Source organism: Cariama cristata, unplaced genomic scaffold (assembly GCF_000690535.1).
Source record: "Cariama cristata isolate BGI_N322 unplaced genomic scaffold, ASM69053v1 scaffold19243, whole genome shotgun sequence".
Lineage (NCBI taxonomy): Eukaryota > Metazoa > Chordata > Aves > Cariamiformes > Cariamidae > Cariama > Cariama cristata.
This window is the reverse complement of record NW_009608010.1, coordinates 1-16,160: the sequence shown is the minus strand read 5'-3', so window position 1 is coordinate 16,160 and position 16,160 is coordinate 1. Positions and strand designations below refer to the sequence as shown.

The window sequence follows — 16,160 nt, the reverse complement described above, 5'->3', positions numbered from 1 at the left end:
ATTACTTTTCAGCCCTCCTATAGTGATATTGCAGCTAATCCAAAAGTTTTAAAATGGATGACTGAACTTACCAAATTGAGAAAGCAAATAAAAGGTAAGGGACGCTACAGTTTCTGATTTTCTACAAACACAGATTATCTACATAACTAAAATGGCTAAGTCATTCAGTAAAATTCCACAAGACAGTAAAAATGTTTCATTTCTAGATTCTGAACTATTCAAAAATCAAATTATTCTTGTGGCTTTGTTTTTAGTTAATTAGAAGAGAAACTTTGCCTCTGCAAACTGTTACGTTCCTTTATTTGCAGTTACACGAACTGATAGAGCTATTTCTTTTAAACTTTTGGATTCAGCAATTTTTCTCATTTCAGATGCGAAGCAGAGGAGCTCAGATGGAGAATTCATACCTCAAACACGTCCACGAAGTAACACTCTTCCAAAAAGCTTTGGTTCCTCTCTTGACCAAGAGGATGAAGAAAATGGAGATGAGATGCGGGTTGTGCAGAAAGAGAAGAAGCCCACCAAGGAAGCTACACTTGAACTAATTTTGAAAAGATTAAAGGAAAAACGAGTTGAGAGATGTTTGCCAGAAGATATAAAAGTAAGCATAAGGTTATGGATAGGCTGTTTCTAAGAGAATAACAGAGGGAAATAGAGCACTGTCAGACACTTCAGATATCACTTTATTGACAAAATGATGCCTCTCTCTCGCAGCCCTTTACCAAACCCTCGTATTTCAGAGTCTGTGGGGAAATGATCAAGATGAACCACATTTATTTTGCTTACTCTTTATTAGAATATTTACAAGTATGTGCTGACAGTATTGGACAGCTTTAAATGGATGAAGGTGGGATGTGTGGTATTAACTAAGCTAAGTTTGACCAAGGCATCTGTATAGCTGATAATGTAGAAAAACTGTTAGTGACTTGTGTTTGATTTAAATGTGAATTATTCTTCTGACAGAAAATGACAAAGGACCATTTGGTAGAAGAGAAAACATCTCTCCAGAAAAGCCTCCTCTACTATGAAAGTCAACATGGCCGGCCGGTAATACTTGGTTTACTTCCTCAAACTGTATTGATGTATGCATAGACAACAGTAACTCTTATGCAGTAGTAATACCAGAATTTAATGCTGGTGTATGGGTTGTGTTTTGTTTTTTTTCTTCTCCAAAAGATGAAGTTATCTGTTGGTTTCCATGTTGCCATCAGAGGGAGTTATTGCATTGACTTAAAGTTTGTATTAATAGGCCCTTTTTCCACAAATCAGTAGGTTATTGAAGTTTGCAAAGTGATTGATGTCGTTTAGCATCTTATATGTCTGTGAGGCAAAGAGAAATCTTAAAAATAAATGACACTATTGAATTTCCTGGGAAAAGGCCTGAAACGTTATTCTGGATTTCAGAAAAACAGAAATTAAAAGACACTTCCCCCCCAGCCCCCAAATCTATGGCATGTATCTTCCTTCTATAATTGGAGGTATGGAAGTTAGAGTAAGTGACTAGCAATTAGTGCCTAAAGTTCTGGGATTTTATCTTGGACAGTGATCAGCATCACTAGTCCAGTCACAAGATCTTTGCAGTTTCTGTTCTGTCAGCCTCCTGGACTTGGCACACTAGCTTTATAGTCAGCACTGCCGTATAAATCTGACAAAAGCCTTTCAGTCTAAAAGCCAAGGAAGAATAATGGTCTTGGAGATAACTGGCACTGGTTCTACAATCCCCTTAGGGAGAAAATGCCAGTAACTCTTCAGGGTAGCCTTTAAGATTCATTAAGTTAAAGTATACAGTGGCCAAGAATTGAGAGTAAATCAGATATCAGATAAAATTTCTCTACAGTTTCATCTTTTCCTTTTTTCCCTTGTCATTGCTGTAGAATCATTATCATTGCTAGGCACACAGTCTTTTCCCCTAGTTCTTGGTCCCTTTTTTGCCTCTTTTCTGTGAGTCTTTAAAGATACAAGGTCTGCTTCTACTGAAGCTCCCCTAACTTTTAGGAAGTCTTTAAAATTTCTTCCAGAAAAATATAGGGAGTTAAAGTGAGAAAAGACAGGAGGAAAAAGCGCACCCACTTATTCTTCTTTATCTGCATAAACCCCATTTCATATGCACAATTTAAACTAGTTTTGTATTCCTAATTGGAACGTAAGTGGCCTGGCATGAGAAGCATACCGCTTTGTGTTTGCTTGTATATTATTGAGTGACTGGTATAATTAATTCTGTGGTTTCTCTGCCTTTAGGTTACTAGAGAAGAAAGACATATTGTGAAGCCACTTTATGACAGATACAGACTTGTAAAACAAATGTTAACTAGAGCAAGCATTACTCCTATTCTTGTGAGTAAAACAAATGCTATTTCTTTTTTTTCTCCACTTTTTAACTGCTAGGCTGCCTTTAGAAAAGCTAGTAATACTGTTCCATAAAGTATATCTTTCTTGTGGAAGATATAAGATGTTGTTATCATTATATTTGAGGCATTTGATACACTGCTGAGAGCAGTGCAGCTCAAAGCTGTCTGTGACCTTGATGACTCTTAGAAAGTAAATGTTTCTCGGTGGAAGTAAATAAGCTGTTCTAACTTGTTGTGGCTGAGACGTTCCCAAGTCGCTGTACATACTGTACTTTTAGTCCTCCCCAGGAATAGTAACACCAGTTGCAGTGAAGCTTGCCTCTCTGCTCTACTGCAGGTTACTGTCACCAGAGGCATGAGTGATAGGATGGCCCTAAGAACCATTTCATTCCTTCATGCTTCCCCAGTGTGAGCCATGTTATCAACGTCTGCGGCATCTGTACATCTGTGCTTGTTCATTGTGTTTTCACTTCATTTCCTTCTAACTTGCAGTGCTTTCTGTTCTTTCTTCCCTCTCTGTGGTCTTGCAAGAGATGAGGAAGAAAAGTTTTCATACTGTGCGAGGATACTGATGTAACCTTGTTTATAGTACCTGTAAAACAGTTGGGGAATGACAACCAGCTGGCTGACTTTGTTCTTCATGAGCTATGATCAAAATCTTGCATGCTGACCCAGACTTGCAACAAAACAGTTTTGACAGAAGCTATTTGACTCTTTTAGAAGGAAGGGACTGCATAGCTGACATGAGATAAATCTCTTTACATACAGACAGTTCTCTACCAGATTTACATAGCTGGGTGCAGGAACTTAATCGGCTGTTTACATTGACTCTGACTGTTCTTAGCTATCCCCTTTAAGCTGAAGTATGCTGAGATAAAGGGATCAGTTCAAGATCATTGCTTTCTTGCACATACATTTTTGGGTAGCTGCTTTTATAGAAAAATGTGATTGACATTTTTATATCGGTATCCCTTTTTGAACTTCATAAACACAGGTGGTTCTTAAAAACCTAAGCATTTCTCCATGACTGGCGAGTCATAGGTTATTGGTGGTGCCCTTGACTAGTTGAGTTTTATCCAATCTCTCACCTCAAAAATCTGACTTCTCAGCTGAGATACATTTTATATCAGTAGCCTTATCACTATATCGTAGTTGTTCAGGGTGTGTATTTTTTGTTTTGTTTTTCTTTCTGTGAAATAAAGGGATGGGTGATAGCCAGCCAAAAGGATTTTAAATTCGGAAGAGATCTTGGTAACATAATTCCTAATCTGTGCTGTAGGCAACATCTGTAAAATATTTTTGTCAGGCTTCTGCTTTTGAAACCTATAAGAGATACATGGAGCTCTCTAATTACCAAGGATTATTCAGTGGTAGCTTCTAGGTAGGCTATATTCAGTGCCAGGTATTTCAAGAATTGCTTTTTGGTTTATATGGCACTTGCTTCCATGAGATATCTCCTATGGTATCACAGTATACTAATCACATACACTGAAGCCTGTATGGAGATGTCCAAAGAAGCAGGAAGCTATTTACCTTTCATAAACGAAAGTTTTTTTGACAGGTCATTGTCTGTGTGGCTTTCATGTTCCACCTTCCTCCTGTTCTAAGAGTCCATCTGTTGAAATTGCTTATGGCTGTCCAGGGATAATGATGAGCAGGGCGTAATTGCATACGTGCAACAGGCAACTAACAGCAATACCTGTACAGCACAGGTATTTTAGACTGTTTTAGGCTGAAGTTCAAAGAATTTTGACTCTGAGGTGGCAACAGATAACTCTTAAATAGCACTTCCAATTGCGGGGCTTCAGAGTGTTCCAGAAAAAGAAACTGGCAGTATTATTCCCACTGTATGCCTCGCACAAGATAAAAAGCAGCTCTGGCCTTGTGTACCTTTATAGTCTCCCTGTGGTTTGGTTTGGGAGGAACAAGAGTAAAGATGAAATTCAGAGATGATATTGCGCTTTATGAATTTTCTACACAACATGGAGAGAGTGCTTTTTATTTTAAGTCTGAAGAAGAGTATTTTTACGTAAATTATAAGCTACAACATTTACCTCTATGTCAAGGATACTTTGGGCATCTGAGCTTTTTTGGTTATATGGTTATTTTGTTGGTGCTCTGTAAGTATGTTTGCAGTCTTTTATTCTTCTGAAAGAAGAAATACATTTAGGTATGAAATGGCTTGAACAAAATTCTGATGGCACGCAGCATTTAATGTGTAATTGCACATAATGAAACAAACTTAAATTTTTGCAGGGGTCACCATCAACCAAGAGGCGGGGGCAGATGTTACAGCCGATTATAGAAGGTGAAACTGCCCATTTTTTTGAAGAAATTAAGGTGTGTGCAGTGCATTTTTAAAAAATACTTCCCAGCACTTGCAGTAGGGAACTGAAATATTTCATATTTGTTTTGAATTTCTGCTTTGGCTTTCAGGAAGAAGAGGAGGAAAGTGATGGCTTGTCTACAGACCTGAATGATATCTTAAAAACTGCTGTCCAAACACAGTCTGTTTTAAGCCCAGTTGAAAACTCTGAGTCTGATGTTGAAGATGGCCAAGAGAAACTGACCCGGGACCTTAGACTGTCAAGCACCCGCGCTGCTTCTATGTATGTAAAAATAAAAAGTGGCTAATTCTATTATAGAAATTGCAATTATTGCACTTGCAGTCATGATACCAAGTATATGATGTTGGGTGGAGGGGAGTGACATGTTCAGCACTTGTCAGGAAGTGTTTGGCTTGAATGAGTGTTCTTTCCTCTGACATGTCTGACTAAGATCTTTTTGTATTCAGTGAATTGTTTAGTATCTTCTAAACTTCTTAGTATCTTCAGCCTTCCTTGAGCTGTGTAGACAGCAGAAAATGTATACCCTTTTGTTAACTACTAGTTTGTTCTCAACATTTCACCATCAGACAGATAGCATATTACTTATGAGCAAGACAAATTTATTCTTAAGGCAGCTAGCTCAGTTGTTTTTGAGTATGCTTTGAAGAATTTAAATTTTATTGTATGGCAAATAGTATTTTTCTTTCACTTGAAATTTTTAGGCCTGAATTATTGGAGCAACTGTGGAAGGCCAGAGCTGAAAAAAAGAAGCTACGTAAGACACTACGAGAATTTGAAGAGGAGTTTTATCAGCAGAATGGAAGGTTTGTTTAGCACAAAACCAGATGCTGGACAGCAGCCTCATTTTGTAGCCAAGTATTTTTTTCAACTTTCTAGATGAATGTTGCCAAATAGAATCTGATCTGGTTTAATCTCCACTATAAATAACCTCCTGAAGGAGGTAACAGTGTTGTGTATTTTTAATAGTGGAAGAAGCCTGCTCCTGACTCTTCTTTCCTCTGTTACAGTCTGTGAAGCATAACAATGAAAATGGAAGAAGTGGGGTTTTTTTCTATTTAAAAAAATTAATATTTAAAATATTTATTAAAAAGTATTTTATTTAAAAAAACCTGTCAGATTATCCCTCTGTTTTTAACATGGGGCAGGGAAGTTTGCCTATTTGTCCTTTGTTCCAGTAGGTCAGTCCTGACAGTGGATATTTGCTTTACCAATAATGGAGTATATAATTTTTATTATTCTCTGTATTGTTTAGTTCTTTTAGACTTCTTATTTGAATATATGTTGTTATGAATTTGATTGAACTGTTGCCCATTGTATGCAATAGGAGTTTCTTTCGAGGTGTGTCACTTCATGAACAAAACCAAGAATGCTCTTAAGAAGTCAGTCACTTTCTTGACTGGCAGACATTCTCACTTAACTATACTTTCTACTATATCTCACCTTAACTATAAACTCCTGGACCATTGGTCACACAAATTCCACTAACATGGCTTCGTCATGCCCTTGCTGAATTTGGAACATAACTCCTTTTGACTTTAATGGCAAATAATGAGGTTAATAAGGAAGGATTGATTTAAAAACAAGATTAATTGATTAACTTACTATAGTCCAGTCTTAAATAAGAATAATTCTCTCATCGATTTGTGGGTCAGTCTACATACAGTGAAAACGTAGATTGGCTTAAATTTATTTGTATTTTTGTGTAATGTATACACAGGATCTGAAATGAAAGTCTTCATATCCTGTTAGTAAAATCTCCAGAAGAACATAAGAGAATGATTTGTAAGCAATGCTGCAACAGATGTGCTGAATAAATGCTGCTGCATTTTCTATTCATTTTTTTAGGTGATGGCAATTTTAACTACATTGAACTAAAACATAATGATGTATTTATTATTGGTGAACAAGCTCCAGAAATGTTTTTATCTGCTCCAAGATAACTGCACGTAGCTGCTTTTGTGTTTGGCTTGCTGCAGTATGGAGCATTTTCTTGACACTTAGATGTGCTTCTTTTTGCAGGAACGTACAGAAAGAAGATCGGGTTCCAATGCTTGATGAGTACAGGGAGTACAAGAAAATTAAAGCCAAACTTAGGCTGTTAGAAGTCCTTATCAGCAAACAAGATTCTTCAAAATCAATTTAAATTATATTCCTCCAACCCACTGAATAACATGATGTTCCCGTATACTACCACTGTACTTATTGGGTGCTTGTGTTCATTTGTCATGCACTGTTGAAAGAATCCAGTTTGTGCACTTTATTGTGGTGCCACTATAACATGTTTGAAGGGTAAGTAGGTCCTGTCTGGAGAGCAAGTAAGATTTCTAAGTTTGAGACTGCTCTATCCAACTTTAGCAAACACAGTTTCCATCAAAGTCTTACATTACAGATGCATCCATCTTGTTCCAAAACAACCATAGGGGTTTTTTTTAGCATTCAAGACCTTTGAGACTTTTGTTATTACCAACTTTTTGCATTATTGAAGAAATTATTAATACCTTAATGCTACACTGAACTACTTCTCTTGCCTATTTTTTATTATGAGGGGAAAAAAGTCAGCAAATTAAACGTACAGCTCTCTTTCCTGGAACATTTTAAAAACAGACTGAAATTCCTTTCAAAGGACTGCTGTGGAACAACTTTTTAATTTTTGGTATTCTAAATTGCACCTATAACAGAATAATAATTAACATCTATGGATTTTGCTCATTAGTGGTCACGTTTCCTCCTTGGTAAAGATGACAGTGGACAAACCAGAAAGTGACCTTGCGTAGTGTCTTTTAAAACTTGGAAAACTGAAAAGTTATATCACATGCTGCCTACAGGACTTACGTTACTGTTGTTCATTTTATCATTTTACCGGTTATTGTTTATCAACTAGTGGTGACATAGTGTTTTGTCTGAATTGGATACTGCATCTCCACTTTTGGAAGATTTGAGGAACATAATGAACGTTGCAGTGTATGGGAAATCTCATGGCGCTCAGACTTGTGTAGCTCCAGCAGAAAAGAGCTGGCTTAGGACAGTTAAAATTCCACTGTACATGAAATAAGTGTGGTATCAAGGGCTAAAATCAGTGTAGTTAATGCACACCACAGGGTGAACTGTCGTTTTTGAGTGAAAAAATTACTGCTGTTTATCATGATTTTGTTTTACAGTTGGAGAATAAAAATAAGTTACCTAACCTTTATGATGTAAGCAAAACAGTTTATGGGCCTTGCATGATTTAGCTTCAGAGTTGAAACTAAATAATGTTTTGAGTATCACATCTTCTGTGCTGAATGATGATTTAGCTACTAGCTTTATGCTCTGCAACAGCCATCAGCAGCTGGTTTTGATCTGGCAAAATCTAAGTGTTAATTTTAACTGGTGCTTTCTCAATTTTTTTTTTTTCTTCAGTGTATCAGTTTGATTGTGGCCATGTTTTGCATGCACCTACTCCCACTGCATGTTTTTATGACTGGCTAATGTCAACATAGCTATTATTCACTCTGCTTTATGAAAGACCAAAAATGAACTTTCTCACAACGTAAGAAATGGCTAGCATGTAACCTCATAGAGTTGCTGTTCTGTCATGAAGCATATGAAATAGGTTGAAAGTAGGATTTTTAGTGCTCAGATTTCATCTGTGTACTGTAGAATACTTCTTGTTTTGTTTTACTCTGCTTGTAGGCATGTAATTTTGGAATTCAGAAAAAAAAAGCACTAAAACTATTGAGCACTGGTGGTATGCCTTTTTTTTTTTAACTGCAAAATCATCTGGGACCTTAGAGAATTATGAGGTTAAACTAGTCTTGAGACCATTTATCAATTTTGTTCAGTTCCATTGTGCAATGTACACTTCAGTTACTTTTCTATCAGTCTGCAGACACGGGTGTATCCAAACATTGAAACTAATGTGTACTGTATAGTGTTGTACATGAATGTTTGTGTTTTATATACCACATGCAAAATGTCAATATGCACTATTTAAATGTTTTAAATAATATATTCCTCCTTTATAATGCTTAAATCTATATGATTCCAATATTTTTATAAGTGAGTGAGTGATCAGACTGGTTCCAATTCAGAATTAACAGCTGCTTTGTGTTTGTTATGCAGTGTTTGGCTGTTTATTCAGTATAGTAGATAAGCATGGCAACAGTTATGCTGAGTGTGTTTTGTGCCATCCTTGTTGAGCAATAAATAAATGGTAGAACTAGGCATTTTGTGATATAACAGTTTTACTTTGGTAAAAGCAAAACCTATATATCTATATGGATATATAGATATGGAATATATATATAACTAAACCAGATATAATTGCATTGCTATGTCTGGTTCTCATTGTATAGGCTTTTATAATAAAAGTACCTTAACCTTTATTGTCATATATCTTTGTTTCTCATCATGCTTCCTTCTCCACTGCCATCTCTTAAAAACAAGTGCCGACTCCTTCACTATTCCTGTACGTATCTGTAGTTCCAGGGTGGTGTTGCTGAGGCTGAGGCAGGTCCGAATTCCGCAGCCTGCCAGCAGAGCCGTGCGCAGGCAGTGGTGGTGGCTCAGGTGCTGAGACAGCCCTGGATGAAGCTACAGCAGCTTAAGCCTTATTTTACCTGTTTAGACTGTGCCTCTCAGCAGAGACAGGAGGAAAGTGACCAAATCAGCCCCTGAACTGACAACTTGGCCTATGGTGCAAGGTGGGCTTTGGTTCCTGCTAGGGTGCTGGCCTGCTGTGTGATGGCGCAGGAGCAAACTGTGAGTCTTGCTCGTTCCTGCTCCAGCAGTAGCAACTTTGGGAGTAGATGGGGCAGAGAGCTGATTCAGCCATTACTGCGCTAATTAATTCACTGCCAATGAATACAGCCTCAGCTGATAAGCAGTGTTTGATCGTGTGTCTATATCCGTAAGGATCTCTTAGCCTTAAAATCAGTATCGCAGCAGTTACTGCTTGTGTTTGTGGCCGGGAAACGCTGTTACTGCACGGAGTTCTATAAACACAAGAGGATGCTTTTCCTCTGGACCAAATAGATTTATTTTTTTTCATAGTATATCGATGTAAGTTCATATGAAAAGCGACTGAGGTCTTTCAAATTGACTCTTCTGTTGTATTTTGTGTAAATCCACCTTTCTTCCGCCTAAGGCCTGACAGGGGACAGAAGAACTCCTGAAGGTGAAGACTCTGCTTGTGGATGTGTGGCAGTGCAGGTAAACGGGAACAAGAAAAACAACTAGGAAGTTGAGGGAGGAAGTGAGGGAGAGGAGAGAGAAGGCAGCCTTCAGAGCCGCCTTTTGGGTGGGACAGAATAACCTTCCCTCTGATCACACGGCTTTCCTCTGAAGACGGGGGGGGCAGGGGAAAGCACAAATTCTTAGGACATCAGCTTGAAGAATGAACAAGGTTGCTACAGATCTGTTCTACAATCCTCCATCTTCCCTTAGCATTAGTTACTCGGTGAAGCTTGCTCTGATCAGGATGCTAATGAGAAGACAAAAATCCTTCAAATAGTGGTTTAGTGGGAACTGCTTCAAATCCACATACAATGAACTAAGAAGATGTTAATGAAGGAAAATAACCCTGTGTTGAACACCGTTAGCTAAAATTAAGAAGAAACATATTTTTGAGGTTGCAAAAAGCTCAGTGATATTGTGACAGACTCTCCTTGCTGAAGAACCAGTTCTGAGGCAAGGCAAATCTGTAGTATTCCAAGCTTTACCTCCTCAAACAGGTTTGCTTGAGCTGTTAACTTACTGCAGGGCAAGGAGCTTGCTGGGAGAAGTGAGGCAGGCTATGAAGAGGGTTTCCTGTGCCCCGGAGGAGTAGAGCAAGGTTGAGGAGTGCTTAAGAGCTCTTCCAGCAAGTTCTGGGTAAGTAACCGTGTCTAAAGGTTTCGAGACTTCTGTGTACCAGAGGGGTTGCCAGGAGGAGGACAGGTTGGAGATGCCAACGGTGCAATGCATCTGCTTTCCTGCCTGTCAGGCTATTGAGTAATCGAGATGAAGAGATCATCAGTGACCTGTGTTTTCTGGGACAAGCGTCCTGGGGTACTGCATAGCCACAAGAGTGGAGGGGAGAGGTGCTTTGTTTTAAACTGGTCCCTTTTAGAAGAGAGAAGATGTCTCGGCTTGGCCAGGAGACTGATGTACAAAATCGGTTAACCCTGACAGGCAAACCAGTGCATGGCCACATTGTGCTACTGGGATGAAGTGATCCCTTCAAATGCCTGCCTGTGCCCTGCTCCATGACACAGCTCCTCTACACCGCGGTTAGAGACCAGAGATCATGTGGCAGTCTGTAGGAGCTTCATGTAGACCGTGTAGCTTGAATAGTGCTCTGCAGGACATAAGGCTTTATAATATTATAAATCCTTGCAGGATTTAGATAAGATTGAGGATACCTTGGAGGCTGGGGGTTGCATGTGACGCATGAGCTGAGATGTAGAGCAGCAGAACTTCCCTAGGGCAGGGGCTGCGTGGTGCAGGTGGGCTGTTTCAGCCTGGTGCTGGTCCCGTCTTTCCTCATGGCACGTTCAGATGGCATCTGGACATGTGTTTTCTTTTCATAATTTCTTCTTGGGGCTGAGTCCCAGCAATGAACTACATAGGAGTAGATAGCTTCTAGCCTGCACACACCACCTTGTCTGTAAGGCAACGGGTATAAATGGGTTTAGGAATAAAAAGGATGTTCTGAACGGTCAGGCTGGTGTAAGGGTGAAGCAAAGCGCCCTCCAGTGGTCCCAGCTGTAAAGACCTGATCAAAAGAATTTTTTTTTTTTTTTTTTTTTTTCTCCTCTCTGAAGGCAACAGTAACCTATTTTGGAAGCAACAGGTGCCTGGAACAAGAATTGTTGAGAAATAAGCATTAACCTTGGCAGCAGATGTGCTAGCAAAAGAAAGCGGTCTGGGGAAGTGAGGGCTAATGACCCATGTGCTTGGCAACTGCGGGTTGCAGTGGGCTACTCAGGGCTAGAGATCCAGAGAAGGGCACAGAGCAGGCCCCAGATGCTCCCACTGCTGATGGTCTGCTCCCTTGGTTACCCATCTGTGTCTCACAGCAGCCTCAGCACAAGGCAGAGGAATAAATGTCGTTCAGGCGTTTGCAGAGATGCTGACCCAGAACTCTAGCAAGGTTGGCCAGTTTTTCTCAGCACCTGAAACTCTCAGAGAAGAAACTCGGAAGCAACAATGGTATATACCTTTATTAACATTCCAGCTTCTCTTATCCAGAAATAGAAAAAAATAAGGGGGGTGTGGGGACTTTAGATTTATTTAAACTGTGTGAAGTCAGGACATCTCTGTTACCAGAGGAATTCTTGCATTTTACTGTGCCATCTTGCCTGAAGTATCCTTCAGTTCCTGCATGTTTTTCATAATTCTCCTGAGTCTTGCATTAGTGTTACTTAATTCCTCTGCCAACTCAGCAGTATACATGAAGAGCCTAGAACGCACAAATACAGACACGTGTCCTTGAGATGGTGCTGCCCTTAAACTTGCATTTGCAACCTTCCTCTTTGCTCACTTGTGTCACCTGCCAAGACTCCAAGTCCTGAAATACCAGGTCGTGAGCACGAGGTCTTACAGTCTCTGTCTCCCTCCCTGGGCAGCCATGAGATGTTCTGAAAGAGGGACATTTTAAATTCTTGTTCCACCTCATTCTTGACTAATGTCCTTACAAGCTGCTCTAATAAATTCTTCTGTTTCCTTCTTCCCTCCCTGAGGGCAGCTGTTGTCAGCCAGTATAAGAGCACTTCAGATATCTTAAAATCACTGACTTTGTGTTGATCTTCTGTCTCTCAGGTTGTCACTTGGTGAGGGTTTCAGTTAGGGCTGCAGCTGCCTGGGGATGGGAATAAGACTACAAGAACAGACTCACACACACTTACTGATGAAATTCTGCAGTGGAGACATAGCTCTGAGCTGTGACCGAGTCTATGTCCTCAGTAGATGGACACTTCTGACCAAGTTTTTCTTTCCCTTCCTGTGGCTTTGGTAACTTCAGATGGCTCTATTCAACACCAGAGGGATTTAAAAAAAAAAAAAGTAAGTCACAGACAAAGCCAGCATGGTTCACTGGGACACCTGGAACACAATCACTCATGCAGGGAGGGGGCATGCATGCAGGAAAAGATATATGCGGCTTTGGGGAGAAAAATGTCCTCCACCTGAAAGTAGATTTTCCTTCTGGCCCTTCCAAAAAGACAGGATATAGGAATACACATTTCAGAGTTGAGAGAGATTGCAAGCAGTGTGTGTAGTAGTGTTTACAGCTAGCCAAGGGGCTTTTCCTTCTCTTGTTGCAGAAGTGATTTTAAAAAAAAAACAGTTTTAGAAGTACTTTCACAGGCTTACCCCAGGTATGGCACTACCAAAGACTGCTGGAAACCACCTTTTTGTAAAGTAAAAGGAAGCTACGGTAATCTTTCTTGTTGCTGCAGAGGCAGCCTGTGACCCAACGGATTGCTGTAAAACTTGTTTGTTTTCCATACATCTGTTTCTGTTTAACATTTGGGCAAATGCCCAGCTCACAACTTTATACCACTGCTAAGACACACTGATCCCACCCTGCCAGCTCTGCTATTGTAGCGTATGACCTTGCCTAAACAAGCTTTCATTTGAAGTTTTGGGTATAATTAGTGATTTTTCTTTATTGATAGGTCTAGATTTTGCTGTTCCTATGATGTTAAAAATAGTATCCTGTAGAGAAATAGCTTTTGTAAGTAACAGTGGGGACAACTGTGACTCCTTTTGTATTATTCAACTTCTGAAATATAATCAGCAGTTTCTAAGAATATAGGAAAGAATAAAGCCTACCTTTTCGTTAGCACTGTCTCCATTGGAAAGCTTAGAAACATCCTGTCTTTCAGTGGCTGAAAATTCCTTGCTTGTCATTCACACAAATGAGGAGACAGAAGTCCTGTGAGAACAGGTCTGTGCTCGGTGCAGGGGGTAACAGCAAATGCTGAGATCCTACCTTTCCAAGTTCTCATCTGCTGGATTTGTATCCATCTCAGGTTTCTTCAACTTGAGCTTGACAAGGGCCTTATTGCAATTCTGAACATAGACAGGGGAAGTCAGGCATCTTAAATGGCTGGTGTTTAACTAGAGACACTTGTGCACAAGGACTTGAATGCAAGGAACAAACCTTCAGCATAATGCCTTGGCAATTAAACAGAAATCCTACCAGTCTATCACCTTCTTTGTTCACTTAGCTCAGCTCAGAGAGCTTACCCTGCTGTATCTCAAATTTGTCATGAAATCCCTGAAGCTAATAGCCATCCAAATCCAGTAAGAGTTTCTGTTTTCAGGCATATTCAGTTTAATCTTCCTGTAGTCCTAGATAAGTAGGAGAATGACCTTGGGTGGAGGAATCTAGGCTGTGCTGTTGCTGGCCAGACTAGCTGTATCCTGGCCAGGAACTCCCTTTTCCATAATGAAAGCTAGGCTTTGCAGAAACAATGCAACTTTTGTCTATGCCACTCATAAAATCCTACAAGAAAATTTCAGGTAGATAGGGCTCCTCTACAGAGCAGTCAGTGTAGGCCAACTTGGAGAAATACAGCCTGAATGCACAGGTGTCTCATCCCACCCCCCTCTCAATCTTATTTATCTCACTGGTGATGCTGTATTCCCCAGTTAAAGTCAGGTTTCTAGGCAGAGATACTTGTCCCAGCAACAGAACTGCACGCAATCTCTTTGGCTTCAGTGTATGTATTTGGCAGGAAAGGAGAAGGTCATCATTTGAAGTGAAAAGTTAGGGAAAGATTTGTTACCCTTTTTTACTCATTTCTGGCACATAAAAATGGTCTGAACTTTGTGGAGTTTTAAAGGTACGTGTTTCTACTTGTCTTCCTATGCAGAGAAGATCTTTAGTTTCTCAGTTTGGAAGAGCAGCAACAGTAAGCTCTGAAGAAAGCTGATGACGGGACATAGCACAAACCAGGCTGGTCTTAAATACTGCTTTGAAAAGGGTGAAGTAAAGGTAGGCTCCTTACACCCTAACTCATACGCTACTCTTACCATTAGGAGCTCCTATGGATGTCATGGAAGGATGTCTCTCTATCTGTCAAATATTTGAAGTGAAAAATCAAATAGTGGATGTTCTTAAATGGTTATGGCCCAGCTGTTTAAGGCTCTTTGCTAGTGATGTACCTTAGAATTCCTCCTCTTATCTCGAATTAAATGAGGTAGTTACAGAAGTGTTTACTTACCTGTCTAAAGAGGTCTCTGATGTGAATTTCTTGACTGGGTATCGCTTCAAAGTCTGCTTTGACTTCTGAATAGGTGTCATTTATAATAGCCAAAACCATGTTCTGCACAGGAAGGATGCAGTTAGATATCTGTTTCTGGAAATTGCATTTGTATTATGCGGGGCTGTTGTTTTGGAGGCTGTTCCGTGCTAGGGCATGTAACTAATGGAATTGAAGAGCTTTTCTGGGTGCAGACATGCTCCTAATGCAGTTAAATTATCTGATGGTTTTGGGGAATATTTTTGGGAGACAAATTGCTTATTTCCCATCTGCAGTATCACCTAAAAGGCCCAGTTCCTTCGAGGTAACCATTTCCTGTCATATACTTGTAGCTTTTTCAGATGGTGTTTCAATCTGAAGTAATTAACGAAAACATCAATCTAACTGTTCAAGCAAACCTACACCTACACAGTCCCATCAAAGTCCCTCTTTAACCTTTCTACCTGTCAAGGCTGACATTATGCAGTTTTTAAGAACACCCAATTAAGTTTTCAGAAATTAAAATCTGGAGAAATGGGTGGTGCAATAGAGTGAAAGGTGCAACGTGCTCGTTTTGTGGTGCAAAAACCCCTTTTGTGGCTGTTTGGAGGAAGGGAGAGCTGCAAAATGTCTTGCCTGCTTGGGAACCCCTGCAAAAGAGTTCGGACTGCCTCTCTGCCTACTGAGGGGCAGCCAGGACAAGCCCAGTGTCATCTCGGGGTGAAAAACGCTGTCTCAGAGCACTATACAACAGTTCTTCTCTACTGCTTATGCAAAAGGATAAGCATTTTTAAGATCATACCTACCAGCAATATGAAGAACACAAAGAATACAAACGTGATGAAGTAAACAGGTCCAAGAACTCTGTTTGCTGCTTCTACGGTTTCAAAATCAAAATCTCCCAGCACAATACGAAACTGTGTAAATCTGGGAATAAAAAAATACCAGAATGAGGTTGACTGGCTTCTCCTAAAGAGAAGAGGTGTAAGCATTATTTAAAAAAAAAAAAAGGTAATAGATACAATTGATACAATTGATACAATTGAGACTGATTCACCATTACCTTAGTCACTGAAATCAAAAGGCGAGCTGGCATAATACAGGAACGGTAAATTGGGCATTTAGCATATATTTGAGAATTTGAAAGTACAAAGGAATTTTTAAATGGCTTGTATGAGAAAATATTTTCATTTTGGATAAGTCACTTGGTTTTGTTTTTTTAAATTATTTTTAATTTTTAATTATTTTTAAAATTA

The 16,160-nt window shown here is 39.6% G+C and overlaps 1 protein-coding gene across 2 annotated transcripts in view; it reads left to right on the top strand.

Annotated features, from left to right (window-relative positions):
- FAM13B (family with sequence similarity 13, member B) overlaps nt 1-7,618 on the top strand; it is a 39,409-nt gene extending 31,791 nt beyond the window's left edge. For both annotated transcript variants that reach the window (XM_009696976.1, XM_009696975.1), the window contains exons 16-23: nt 13-94; nt 372-601; nt 964-1,047; nt 2,239-2,334; nt 4,605-4,688; nt 4,785-4,957; nt 5,398-5,499; nt 6,716-7,618. In XM_009696976.1, the coding sequence (XP_009695278.1) occupies nt 13-94; nt 372-601; nt 964-1,047; nt 2,239-2,334; nt 4,605-4,688; nt 4,785-4,957; nt 5,398-5,499; nt 6,716-6,839 (975 nt within the window). In that variant the 3' untranslated portion in view covers nt 6,840-7,618. The remainder of the gene's footprint in view (nt 1-12; nt 95-371; nt 602-963; nt 1,048-2,238; nt 2,335-4,604; nt 4,689-4,784; nt 4,958-5,397; nt 5,500-6,715) is intronic.
- The last annotated feature ends 8,542 nt before the right edge of the window (nt 7,619-16,160 follow it).